This window comes from Tetrao urogallus, assembly GCF_951394365.1.
Source record: "Tetrao urogallus genome assembly, chromosome: 7".
Taxonomy (NCBI): Eukaryota; Metazoa; Chordata; class Aves; order Galliformes; family Phasianidae; genus Tetrao; species Tetrao urogallus.
In genome coordinates, this window is record NC_136820.1 from 5,671,263 (window position 1) to 5,685,739 (window position 14,477).

At 40.4% G+C, this 14,477-nt stretch overlaps 1 protein-coding gene across 1 annotated transcript in view; it reads left to right on the top strand.

The window, feature by feature from the left end:
- Nucleotides 1-14,477, top strand: part of SEPTIN7 (septin 7) — a gene marked incomplete at both ends in the record, with an annotated part of 60,708 nt that overhangs the window by 27,783 nt on the left and 18,448 nt on the right. Inside the window, 2 exons of the mRNA XM_079538472.1 lie at nucleotides 8,213-8,319; nucleotides 14,073-14,173. Coding sequence (XP_079394598.1) covers nucleotides 8,213-8,319; nucleotides 14,073-14,173 — 208 coding nt within the window. The remainder of the gene's footprint in view (nucleotides 1-8,212; nucleotides 8,320-14,072; nucleotides 14,174-14,477) is intronic.

Sequence of the window (14,477 nt, forward strand, 5' to 3'; positions counted from 1 at the left end):
TCAAAAGGGATAGCAGCATACCCCACAGATAATCTCTGCATCTATTCTACTCATTGTTTTATTAACACTAAGCCAGTACTGAAAAGCAGATGTAGAATTCCCTCCCTTGCAGAAGCTGTTGCCCTGTTTTTCATTATTTGTCACCCCAGAACAGTGTTACAGGGGGAATTTTGTGGACCTGTGTAAGCAAGCTGTCCATCTTTCTCCTGCCACTCGTGCCAGTTGTTAAGTGCCTTGTCTTGACATAGTTTCCTTTGTGCTGCCTGCAATAGCAAGTGCTTACACAGACATCAAGAATAGAAGGTATGAAAGATGAGGTGTAAGGTGGTAAGGGGAATTTTGACTGGCACTAGAAATTTGTTTAGTCCTCTGACGTATTTTACAGATTGCTTTATTGGTAGAATTTTTCACTTCGGATGTTTTGAAAGTGCTCAGCTCTTACTTCCAGTAGCTTTTATTATGCACTTACATAATTTGAAAGAGAACAGCAGTGTTGAGTAAGTCAGTCTGGGTGCTCTTTCTAGAATTAAGAAGAAGACTCATTAATTTCTATTTAAATAAAAAATCTATTTTTTGTCCGTCTCAAATCTTCTGTAATACTGTTGCTCTTGCCTTAGTTCTATCAAAATTGTTCTGCTTGTTTATTTTTGAATAAGGTCCTGCTTAATGGGCTTTACCTTTCTTTCCTTTTGCCTGAGCTGACATGTAGAACTTGCTGGTTTTAAGCAGAAAGCAAGTGATGTGGGCTGCTGAGATGTTGATCCCCTGTCTGTACTGTGATCTCTTTTTATCCTTAAGGGTTAAGAAATCCAAATCCCTTTTTTTGTTAAAATCTCCTCATGGTCACATAGAGAGCTGTGTGAGGTTTTTTCTATTCAAGTAACGAAGGACCTTTCTGTGACTAACTGATCTGTGATATTGATTAACATCTGCTGACTCAAGAGCTAAAGCTATTTTAGGAGTTACAGTATGTGCTGAAAATGCTATACAGTTAGTTGTCAATAGGAATGCATAGTAATGTATTAATAATGTATAGATAAAAATTGTGTTCCTGTTGTCTTTCCCCTCTCTCTTCTATTTTTAATGAAAATTCATATAATTGGGAAATTCAATGAATTATATTCATCACTTTGTCTCTCTTCAGAGAGTGTGTCCAGCTCTGCACTTTTCTCTAGCTGTGTAGTCCTTCTAAACATAGCATTGGGATTCTAAGGTGTATGCTTACAGTCTTACAGAGCATCTTCCTCTAGCATCTTTCACTACTGTCTTTGTTCCTTTCCTTTTCTCATTTTGGACCCAGATATTTTTTTCCTTCTTTTCATTTCGCTTTCATTAAGATAGGTGAAAATTCAAGGTGCATGCTGATTATAGGATTTAACCACAAAAGATTGTTGTCTTGGAGCTCTGAGGTTTGTCATTTTCAGTTGAATCCCTCAACCCAGTTATTTCACAGAGAGCTTGTGAATTTACATTTTCCATGTAGGTCAGTTTTGACAACTCCTTATTGCTTGTAATGTCTTCTAAACTGCATTGCAGTGTGAGTACATCTTTATCAGCTGTAGGGTTTTCTTCTAACTAGCACAGAAAACAAACCAAAGTGAGCTTTGGCAAGCCTGGGCTGCTGCACTAGCTGAGTACCTGGAGCTGCATGCAGCCTAGATGCTGAATCCTAGGTGGTCACGCTTCAGCTGTTACTGGTGCTAAATTTGGATGGACCAAAGCTGTGGGCTGTTTGTACCATCTGCAGTCACGTGCAAGAGCTTTAACTGAACAGAAATCAGTAATTTCAGTTCTTTGGTTTTAGTAGACTAGGTACTGTTTAATACTGACAAGTACCTTTCTTTGCCTCATGATTGACGAAGTAACACATTGAACTTAAGAAGCTACCTTGCAAGTCATGTTTGCTTTCCCTCCTTTTCCTTCCCACAAACTCTTCATGCCCTGGTTAGCTGGATCATAGAATCATAAAATGGTTTGGATTGGAAGGGATGATTAACATCTCCTGGTTCCAACCTCCCCACTGTAGGCAGGGTCACCTCCCACTAGACCAGGTTGCTTGAAGCCCCATCCAGCCTGGCCTTGAATGCTTCCAGGGAGAGGGCATCCACAGCCTTTCTGGACAACCTGTTCCAGTGTCTCTCCACCCTCACAGTAAAGAAAATTTTCTCCCAATATTTAATCTAAATCTACTCTCTTCCAGTTTAAAACCACTTTCCCTGGTTGTGTTGTACATGCCCTTATAAAAAGTCCCTCTCCAACTTTCCTGTAGATCCCCTTCAGGTACTGGACATCATGTCTTGCTTCGCCAGGCTGCAGGATGAATCCCAGCACAAGCACTGATTGGGACTAGGGGGGCATTTCTTTGGACAGCAGCCAAAATCTGATCAGATAAATCCAGTGTTTCACAGCCATTTTAATCTGTGAAGTTGCAGAAAGCTAAAAGAATTAATATTACTTGAGAAAAGCTGTCTTAAATCTGTTGCAGTATTCTTCTGAAGTACTTCAGTTCTCTGCTTTTATTGGCTTTTCTGAATTATTTAGATAGGATCTGTGGCCAGAACAATATGCCAAGATACTGTCCTCAGTTACTGCACTTAAATTTTAAATTATGCTCGAAGAAAGTTGATGAAATCATCTCCTTGTATACTGAATGTCAGATTCTTGCTGTTGTTGACGCAGTTGCTGATAGGCAAAAGCAAATTTATCACCAGCAAACTTCCCAGCAATGTTTTGCTAGGATCAGCTCTGCGGCTCTAACAGATGTTGCTTCCATAACTTGAATTTGGAGCATAAATAACGAAATGGCGGAGCCTTGGCTTTATTCCCATTGTGAACGCCTACAGAACACCAAGTTGAACTGTCTGCAAGATTTCACATGACAACATCCTACAGGGTACTGTAGATAGATGGAGAGGCTGCAGAGTGCGGCCGTGTGCCCACCCCTGCTTCCATTGGGCTCGTTTGGGTGTTCATACGTGCATTGAAGGGTTGTTTTGCATCTTGCAGAGTGCTTTGAAGGCAGGAACCAGCCTTTATGAAAATTTCTAAAATTAGACTTAAAATTAAAAGCATCTTGTAGCCTCCGTTTTGTGGTCATCTGTAATGACATGTGGCAGAGCATCGTTCCCCCTTTGTGAGAAGCCTGTTCCATCATAACAAGCTCTGTGTGCTTCCTCGCTTGCTCTCAGCGCTGCTTGTTAGTCTGCTCGTTGGTTATTCATGAACTTGGATTATTCATCTAGCTGCATTTTTGTATAAAAACTGCAAACTGTGGTACAGCAGCATCAAAGATGTGGGCCATTTGCATAAAGCTGCAGGTGCTGTCGTGCGCATGTCCTATGAGCTGTACAGGGATGAAAGGAAACGCATTATTTTTGTCTTCTGACAAGCTTTTTCCTCCTTTGAATCAGCAACATCAAACTGCTGGGACTATATTTTAAGCAGAAGCTGAATTAGAAATTATATAATGGGAGAGATTCCATCGGAAGCCTAACATACCTGCTAAAAATAAAATGGGCTTTGATGTAAATATTCTGTGTAGTTATTTTGTTGGGAAGTACAGCACTTATTCTGTTGAACTTGATCCCTTTTAAATATCTGTCTGGGGCTAAAAATCTCTACCCCTATGTCTGAGAAGAAATGCATTGGATTAAAGCCTCTGCAGCATAATATTTGACTGGCTTGCACTGATGAGTCTTAAATACAGTCTTCTTAAAATGCAGAAGAAGCTTTGGAAACAATGTGCATAGAGAACTTGTTTTGTCTGGAACGTGGGGTGCTTTTGGCTTGTCTCTGCTAAGGTCTGAAGCAGGTGAGTGTGCCTTCTCTCACCCACCACAGTCTGTGATTTTCAATCTGCAGGTATTGCTGCTCTACATAGATACAGTGACTGAAGCTGGGTCATCTTGGTGACAGTACGTGAAGCTTCTCAGGGCAGCTTCACTGTGGATTTATGGGTTCTACTTGGAGCCTGGGAAAGCAACTTGAAATTCCTGGGCACAGATAGTGTATGTAGTCACATTCCCAGTGGTGTAATTGAATGTCATAGGGCACGAACATGAAATGCTGCTGCAGTGATGGTAGCTGCTGATTGTTAGTGAAGAGAAGCAAACTTCTGGTCAAATCTGCAAGAGTAATTTTCCTTGTTTGACGAGGAAGTAGAATAAGCAAATGAAACCTGCAGAGAGCCCACTGAGAATCTTCAGCATTACTTAGTTATCTGGATCGTGCTTAATGCACACTCATAAATCTAAGCATGTGAGTCGTGCTTGTGAGTTGAAGGGTTGGATTTTAGAAAAAGATTTCCAAAAGTACAAGGGGATGCAGTGAAAAATTGATCCTGGATTTTCAGGGTGATACGATGACCTGAAGATGATACATGGCGCATTACGAGGACATGTAGTGTGTAATGGGAAGATAGTACTCTCCAGCTGGAGTTAGGAATATAACAGCAATCACATGTAAAGCTGGAAGCTGGATTGGACTGCTTGCCCGTTTCCCTTGTACTTGATTGAATAAGGATGGAGGAGGTTGAAAAGTTGGAGGAGGTTGGAAATAGGCCACATTCTCAACGTGCCACAACAATGAATGGTGGAAAAAAAGCAGTGTCATTAAGATGTAAGGATAAGAATTCATATCTATTATCGTAGGGAGGAGAGGCTTGCAGCTTAAGTTCCTTTGAAGTAACAAAGTTGGAACAAGAACTGATGGATAGAATTTGAACTAGAGAAAAAATAGGCACTGAATGTATACAACTTAACAAAGTGTGAGGAGAAGCTGCAGTGTTTGTACAGACACTTAGGCATTCATACACATGTGAAGAGTCAGAACTTTTGCCAGTTCTTCCAATCTAGCAAAAGATTGTCTTTTGTAAGACCGGTGGGTCTGTCTAACAGAAGTACCTGTTAATTCTCCCAATGGGAGTGGCTGACTCAATGTATAAGGATATGAATTCAAAGGAAAAGCAGCTTGGGAAAATGTTGGAATTCTAAAGCACTAACTTGCTGATAGCATAGGCACAAAGTATTGAAGGGAGAATTGAAAGTTGAGAAGAAACCTGAAGTATATATGAAATATTTAGTGGGAGAGTGAGGGCACGGGAAGGGAAGTCAGCACCATGTGAACATCATAAACAACAATTGGACTTCAGGGTTCAGAATTACCTTGCAAAGTCTAAGGATTTCATTATTTGCCTTTCTGAAGTGAATTATTTTATGCTGAAAACAGAAAAATCTCTTAAAAATCACTCTTAGTTAGGCTGCTGGATCTAGTTATGCATCATGATGCACAGAGCGATTGGAAGGTAGGACCACTGAAATGGTTCTGTCATCTTTTATCCTTCTGCCTCCTTATGGTGTGTTAACAGTGCAAAATCTCATCAGAAATGCTTACATAAAGTGGAGAGGATATGTCTTTTGTGGATGTGCTTTTTATGTTAAAGCAAACTACCACTTGTTTTTCCTTTTGCTTGTGTTTTGTTTGTAGTATTTGTAGCCAGTTGAATCCTCTGTAGCTGCATTTCAAGCTTTTCCAGTAGGGAGTCCTTTCAGCTGAATTTGCATTGAACAAGTCTGTCTTTGGGGAAAAGCAAAGGTTTTTGTTTAACATATTTCTAGCTAAGATCAGAATAATTAGATGTGTCAGGCTGGCTAGAATTGCTTGAACATTTTAGCTTTTCTAATTCTGCATCCTTTGCAGTCAGCAGAGAATGTCCAACTGGACAGCACTGGGGGCAGTGCGACTCCCCATAGTACAGAATGGAACGTTCCAGTTGGGTTTTTCCTATGGTTTCAGTGTAATGTATTTGTTATTAGAGCCTTAACTGCCATCATAAGTGTTAACTGGAAGGTGGTGTAGTAGTTGAGCAGTCTGAACTTGCAGTCTGCACTGGTTGATTAAAGTTAGCATCAGTACGTGCTTTCAGGTGGCTGGGCACCCATTGAGCACAGCGTGGTGCATGAATGTCATGAGTGTGCTGTCTTTTGGCTGACTTCAGCTGGAAACTACCTTCCTATCCTTGGAAGGAAACCCCAAATCTGTCAGCTCCTGGTGCTGCTGTAGGTCAGAAAGCAGACTGTGCAGTACTGCAGCTGCAGCAGCCATCTTGGGTGAGCTGCTTGGCTCTTCGTCAAATCTTTTCAAAGCTAAAGATCTCATTTCCATATGTTGAATTTCAGTGGTATTACAATAAGCAGTGTAATATTTGAGAGAAGTGTTTGTGCTGTGTTTTCCACTTTTACTTGCAGTAAGCCTGAGAGGAAAGAAGGGACAGTTTATATATATATTAGTTAAACTGGCTACGCAGATGTTTTTCTGCAGCTTCTTCAACAGTGCACAGAGAGTCTTTGGGGAGATTATGGTCCACTAAGAAGGAGGAGTGATCAGCAAAAGAAGATGAATTATAAATTGCAAAATGGGGTTCAGTAGGATGGATAAATAATTCTGCAGCTTACCTGGAGCGATGCGTGTGTCCTGAGCAGAGCAGTGGGAGGAATCCAGAGCTTCAAACTGGCTGCAGCATTGGGTGCTTGGGCAAGCTGAGCTTTGTGGGAGCTTCTGTCCACTGCAGGCTTAGTAGGGAGCCTTGGAAATGCAGCTGGGCATGCCCTGAGCAAGTGAACAGCATCAGTGTGTGTGTGCCTCTTGCAAGCAGACACTCCTCAGCAATTTGCTGTGCGGTGAAACATCTAAGAGATCTGGCTGCCGAAAAATCTGCAATGATAGTTACGGAATGCTTGTCAGCAAACTCATCCCCCCTAGCTTTTGGGTTGCTGTCGTTCTGGGGTCTGTGCTCCCAGCAGTTCTGCTTTGAGGTTATAACGTGGGGTGTCTCCTTGCTCCTTGGCCATCGCAGCCCATGCTCCCCACACGATGGGTCCCTGCAGGCGAGCTCGGTCTGAGGCAGGGTGGGCTGGGCAGGAGGAGCGCTGCTCGTAGCAGAGCCAGACTGCAGGAGCTCCACTTGCAGCATTTCAGCAGCCGCTAATCCATTTACAGTACAGCTAATCAGATTGCTCTGTTCAGTACCACGGAGACTTGGAGCTCCGTGCTTGTAATGGAGCTGGCTGATGCGTATAAACTAGCTGGTGGATGAAATCCAGCCAGCGATTACAGCGGAAACACAGGCTTGTCTGCTGGAGCTCATAGCTGCTCTCTGTTTTGTAGCTCTTGATTACTTACGTTAACCCAGGACGCTTACTGAGACAAGTTTTGAAGCCTGAAATTTAGTCTCTAAAACTGTTGTTGTTTTGGACGGTGGACAGGGTATAGCAGGCTAGTTTTAGTTTGTATCTGAATGCATTGCCTCAAGAGCAAATTTCTGTGCAACTGTATCTGTTTCAGTTAACATTAACACCACCACGTAGGGAAAATTGTGAAGAGGAGCAGAGAGATTGAATCTGTTTTTGCTTACTTTCATGGGGGTGTGCATTATCACATTGAAGTAATTCCTTTAGGGTACAAACCTAAGTAAAAGACTTGTATTTCTAAGTACTGTAATGCAAGTAGTTGATCTGGAATTCTTGCTCCTGTCTCTTTGGAGCTATAAATGGGGGTAATTTTTATGGTGGGATTTGTAAATGTATTCATTTGGATTGTCATGACAGTGCTGCCTCCCAGATTCTTTAGGAAGGCTGGTTTACTGTTATTCATGAACAATTTAGCAAATAAACCTACCACAAATAAAATCCATTCCCCTTCCATATGCAAACCACATAGTTTTGAAACCTCATTTTAGTTCTCATGACTTTAGTAATGAAAACAAAATAATCCCAAGTTCGTATTTTCCTTCCACCAACCCCCTCCCTGTAGCAAGATCTTCAAATTGACATAAAGGAAATATATCAATTCACTTTGATATCATGATACAAACTAGTACCAGGAGGGTGACTTGTTAATAAGCTTTAATTGGGGCAGTACAACCTTTGTGTATTTTAACAGGAGCTATGAAGAAGTGCTAAATGCATTTAGCAATACCAAAAATGCGATCTGAAAAATGAATGTTCATAGAACCTAACAGTGACAGTTGTGCTGTTAAAAAATATATATATATATATTTTATATATATATCTGGAAGATGATAGCTTCTTAAGCCCTCAGAAAGAAGTGAATATTTTCAGATATTATATGTTAAGAGTATTTGAAGTATCCATCTATCTATGAATTATATCATCTCTGATACTGTGTTTTACTAAACTGTTCTGTTTTCTTCTAGGTGAATCTGGACTGGGAAAATCAACATTAATCAACTCATTATTCTTAACAGAATTATATTCCCCAGAGTATCCAGGCCCTTCACACAGAATTAAAAAGACTGTACAGGTATGTCTGGGGAGAAAGACTGCAGCTTGAGTAAATTAACTTGCAATTTAGTGACATAAGGTGATGCAGTTGTCAGATAAGTACGTATGTTTTAAGTAAGTGCAGCCACAGTGTTGAACCACTACTAAATACTCAGGGTATAGCCCAGCATACAGTAACTACACAGAGCTTTCAGGCTATGAAACTTGTAGCCTTTTGAAGTGTGGGAGCCCTGAAGTACTTCGTGTGCTGCCTGTGCTTTAGAAGTATCATATGGCTTCGGTCCTGCTGGGAAGTGGAATGTTTTACTGTCAGTTAAGATACTGAGTATATATGTAGAAATACTTAAATGTGCAGTAAAAAACTCCTTAAAGCAGGCTTTCAGAAACTGTATTATTAGGTCCTTCCGCTTACTGCAAATCTTTTGTGTCAAACTACAGCAGTATTCTGCAACCTGTCTTCTTTGTGGTACATTTTCTACCAGTTAGAAGTTGTTATTCTGGACTAGGGTGAACCTGGCTGACTTTAAGCACTAGACTCTGTAGGCAAAGGATATATTCCTGCAAGTGCGTGTTACAACTAAAATGCTCAGTCACATTGAAAAAGCAGAACTTGATCTATTTGTTTTCTGTAATATTTTACTGCTATTAAGTATATTTTCTTCTCGAGAAGAGCAGCATGTTGTTCATATTATAAAAAATAGTATTCAAAAGCAAAACAACCTGATACTAAGAAATAACTGAATGCCTTCTTGGTGTCGTGAGTAGGTTAGGAAATAATTGCTCTTCAGTCAGCTATTTCCTGCCTCCACAGTTGCACAAAGGAATAAGAGCAGACCAGCTCCACTCATTTCTCTTGTTGTCTGTCAGGCACTTAAGATTTTGGTGAAGACAGCTTATGATAAATCCAACTTAATACACACCTCTGCCAAGTACCAGGTTATGGCTCACGACTGCTGCTGTTGGCCCTCGCAGCTCCTCCAGCTGCAGTGTGACACTCGGATCACCTCAGCTGTGTCCAAAGTGGTTTTGTACTGACACAGCTGTCAAGAGGGGATTAGGAGGCCTTGTGTTGAGCTAGTAGGTACTTGGAACACTGAACAGAAATTCTAACATTGAATGCTCAGTGGAATTGGATAGCACTATTCCAGTGCTGTGATCCACTGACCTTAGTATTTTGTGGGGATGTTTGTTTTTCCTTCTGGAGCTTTGGGCGTTTTTAAATTATTTTTTTTCCCTTTTTATCCTGTTTCAGGACACTAGATGATAACCAGGAAAAACTTGCTTGTGCTCATACTACAGAACATACTACAGAAGGTTAAATGAAATTGCTTGCCAGTTAGCTCAACTTCCAAGTCTCAAAAGCTAACATAAAACGTGTTTGTTACAGAATGTTGTTTATTTATTTTTGTTTGGAGGGTAGCTTTTGAACATCTGGAGGTGAACAGTATGTTTCTCTAAGCTTTGGCCATGCCTGTTGAAGTATTTGACAAAATCACAGTACCAAAATGGGCAGTGGGCCTGCTTGTTATTAGGAGCATTAGAGCACTAAGAAAAGCTGAGCTGATTCAACCTGGTTTAAAGAACTGTTAAGTCGTATGGAAAAGGTGTGCCAATAGTTTAGCTCTAATAAAACAAACTTATTAATGAGCTATAATGAGGCTCAGTAAATTCTGGAAGACTGCATAGGATGATTTTTATTATTGGAGGAAAAGCTTGGTGTGACTATTATTGTTGATTTGGCATTGGCAGCTGAAGCTAAACCCATTCAGATTATGTTCACAGACATGCGTTATTTTAAATAACTTAAGGCTGAGTTGGCATCCTGTCACTGGAAGATTTTTTTAACTGGGAAAAACAAGAAAAATTTACATTCAAACTTAAAAACAAGCAAGTGAATAACAAAACAGCTTTCACAGGTAACTCACTCCATCCCTGACTAATGATGGATCAGCGTAAGAACAACTAAAAACTGTTCACGTGGAGTTTCTGCACTCTCAGTTAGGTGTTTTCATGTGCTAAATAGCAAAATTAGATGATCTAATCATCCTGAACTGTTGTGTTCTTCAAAGACAGAAATCTCTTATTTCAGTTTTTAAGTGAGAATAAAAATTTGCCACTACAATTTTGGAAACTGTGTGTTTGTATTCGATTTCAAGCAAATAACAAATCAAAGAGGGAGTAACAAAACCTGGTGCTTGGATCTATGGGATTTGTACTCTTGGCTATGTAAGCATTTTTAGGCTGAATATCAGAATGCTAAGGTTTTGGAGGGTGGAGATAAGACATAACGTGAGAGCAGCCTAAACCCTCAGTGGTAATAATTCCCTGCTCTGATACAATGGGAGTCACTGATCAGAAAACAAGTAGTGGTCTCACTCAAATAATTGCTTACTGTAGTTTTCCAGCATTCCCCAAACAACAGTGGCTTTACGTTGTTTCGTGAGGCACATCCTCTGTGTTCCTTTCAAGGAAAACACAGAAAAACCAGCAGATAACAGTGAATGGCTTGATGTCAGATGGATGCAAAGTCCTGTTTAATCCATTAAAACAGCCAAGCTGTAACGTGCTCGGTGTCACAGAATTCTGTGTAGCACTGCAGGATTGACCAGCGTGACCCAGTTAACCAGAGTGCATGGGAAAATGGCCGTTTGGAGTAGGGTTTTTATTAAAAGCTTCAAATTCCAGGGCTTGAACTAATGTTTTCCATGAATCCCTTGGGAATACTTGTAAAACCAGATGATAGGATGCAGTTGGATGCTTAACTATGAATGACACTGGTTTACAGGGATTTTTTGGATCTTTTCCAGATGTTGCTGCTTTTCTTTGCCTTTGACCATCTATGGCCACATCCATTTAAATTACAAAAGAAATGCAACTTTCCAGAGGCTGTAGGGCAGGGTTTTTTTTGCCTACTGTCCCTTACCAGCTGTCTCTACCACTTACAGTGTGTGGTGGGCATGGGCTGACTGTCCACAGCGTGCTCACAAACAATTAGATTGACCAAGCTTCTTATTCAGCAGGTATTTGAAAATGCCTTGCTATTGCAGCAGGGTTTACAGGAATTGATGAAAAGTAAGAATTTCAATCCTTACCACCAAGTAAGATGTTAGCACTGTCAGCAGAGGTTCAGTTACAAAGGCAGGCATTTGTCAGAAGGTGACTTCAGAAATTGAGCTGCACTCAGAGAGAAATGTTTGGTGTGGCATTTCTAAGGAACTCCTGACCTTCCTTTTTCTTGGTTATAAACACACATTCAAGATTATTCGTTATTAATTGCTTTTCCTGTAAAAGCATTCCACTATGAGAGCTTAAGAATTTAATGACTCTTACTGGGAATTTTTTTGCTGAAGAATAAAGTTGATACCTTGTAGTGTTTGGCAAGAGTACAGTTCTTAATGTTATCATCTGCAGTATTTAGAAAATATAATGGCTTTCTTATACTTGCAGAGAGCTTGGTTGTAGGAACGTTGTGTGTTTACTGTAGGCGAGATAGCAAAAAGAATTCAAGGAATCAGAAGTTAATCTTCTGCATGCTAAAGCTTGTGAGTAGTAAACTCTTGGCTGAGTTGACTGTGTGCCTGGGGATTACTGCCTTGAGTTCTGGCATAGTTGCGTACAAGAAAATTTCTCTATGGAGTTCTTGAGGGGGAAAAAAAAAATCTACTCACCACAATTAAAACTTCACATTTTAGAATGTTGCACGAATTTGCAGATTCTCTGTGCTTTATATTGAACACTTTTGGAACGGCGGAAGTTGTGCAGTTAGTGGAAGGATGGCTGGGTGGTGTCCAGGTTGGATGTGGGTGGGTTTTAGTGTGTTTGGTTTGTTGGCTTTTTTTTTTGTTTTTTTTTTTAAACTTTGTTTTTAACTTCCTTAACTTTGCAGTTAGGCATGCTCAAGAAGGAGAACATGGGTGGCCTTGAAGTCCACTCCAACTCAGATTCTCATATAACTCATCATCCAGATAATTCCAGCGCTGAGAAGATGCCTTACTGATTTTGTTTATTGTTTTGCCTTTTTGTTGGGGGAGGAATCTGCTCATGGTGACTGCATGCTGCAGACAGCCAGGGCATTGCTGAATTTCTTTCTTCAGACCTAGGGGCAAAATGGATTGATCTGGCTTGGATAGGATAACTACTGATAAGTAAGGGGGGAGAAATGGCTTGCTACATACTTAGAGGTTAAATATGGAGCTGCAACTTCTTTGAAGTTGTTGTTGTTTTCTGTGCTTCTGTATATTCTTAATTATGAGTGTTTTACTTATGCAAGACGTATTTAGTTTGACTTTCTGTGGAGTGATCATTTGTCTTACAGCTTTAGGTTAAATCATACAGGCAATGATTGCAAAGTGCTTGCAACAGTTTTCAGGGGGGTGTGTGTGTGTGTGTATGTGTGTGTGTGTGTGAACCAGCCTGTTTCACCTGCACAAATAGCTATGTGCAAGCTCTTCAGTATCATTGGGAGGATCTATCGAGTCTTGAGCAGGTCAAGGGGCTCTCCAAAAAGGACTTTCCATCCAAGTTTCTACTCTGACAGCTCATTGCTGTTCTTGCAGGTAGTTACACAGAGCTGAATTTTCTTTCTGAAGTTGGTGATCAAGAGGCTTAAGCAGCATGTTAAGCAATGCTGTGGCATAAATGTCTTGTGTGCAGTCACTTGCTATTAAGAGCAATAAATGGAGTGGTTGATTTATTAAATCTATACCTGGAAAACAGCTTCGGGACAATTTCTATTGAATTACTAATAGTATCAGGGAAAGCATGATTAAATATGCGAGCAGTTCAAAAGACCAAGATACTATTGTGAGTTTGTCATTTCTTACTGTTGTGGATCAGACTGACAGGTGGGACAGTGATTATAGCACAGTTTTTTCACCAAATGCTGTTTTATTGCTGGATACACCTGATGTTGGCATTGTCAGTAATTACTGAGATATTACTACATCATGTGAGGGGGAAAAAAAAGAGGAAAAAATGGACTTGGCAGTCAATGTGCTGTTCAGTCTGAACTTTTCTGACCAGCTTCCTGCAAGCTCACAGAGCTGTGCTGCATATGGATGGTCACAGCTTTAGCAGGCATTCCCACACCCAGGTCTTGCATCAGATCTTGTGCTGTGGCGGTTGTCTTGTTGAGTCAGATTTCCATCAGTGACCTGAGCTACCAGAAAACTAATCCAGGGTGATCACGTGAGTCGTGGTGCAGCAGACTGCAGCTGGGTTGTGTTCTCTTCCAGTCTTGCTGCCTTTATAACAGGAAACAGTCACTTTCTTGCATGCTTTTCCCAGCATTATGCTGGGTGAACACAAATGAGTGCGCTCGTAAGAGATGAACTGAACTAGACATGTAACATTTCAGATGGTTGGGGCACCTGGTGGGACTAAGCTCCAAAAAGCTGTTTTCTTTAAATTATCTGAAGTTAGCAGTTTCATTGAGGTTGATGCGTGGTTTGTGAGAATGTCTGGATATCTCAGAATATCTTTATGCTGACATCAGCTTAGTGTTTTTCCTGTTTTTAAAGGAGATAAAACATAAGGCTATCTAATATTCTAAACGGGTTCTTTTATTATGGACTTCTAAAATTTAAATCATGATCCATTTTGATGTACAAATCATTGCTTACCAAAGAAATTGGGGTTTTATAAGCAAAGCAAGTTGCCCAGAGGCAGAAAGATTGGCAGCTTTTTGTTGGGTTTCTTACTCACTGAGTGCTTTTCCCTTTTGTTTAAACTGGTGACTATATTGTGAAGCATTTGACCTGATTCTTTTTACAGGTGGAGCAGTCAAAAGTTTTAATCAAAGAAGGTGGTGTTCAGTTACTACTTACAATAGTTGACACACCAGGATTTGGAGATGCTGTGGATAATAGTAATTGGTAAGAAGGCATTCTTTGTTCTCCCACAGTAATATGGGATTATCTTTTTTTTCCTACGTGTGTGATACAATACCTTGTGAGTTTAAGTGTGTGCCTAGATCTTCAGTTAAAAAACTAATGTATTTGAACTTGTCTGTGCTTTGTCATTAACTGGAAACTTTGACTGCTGTAGTTTTCATTACCATTATAACTTGATGGAAATGCTACCAGCTTGTCTCTTAATGCCTTTAAGTGGACAGAACATTTAGCTTTTTATCAGCACTTCCAGTATGCTGAACCTATTTATATGCTCTTACAAGATTGG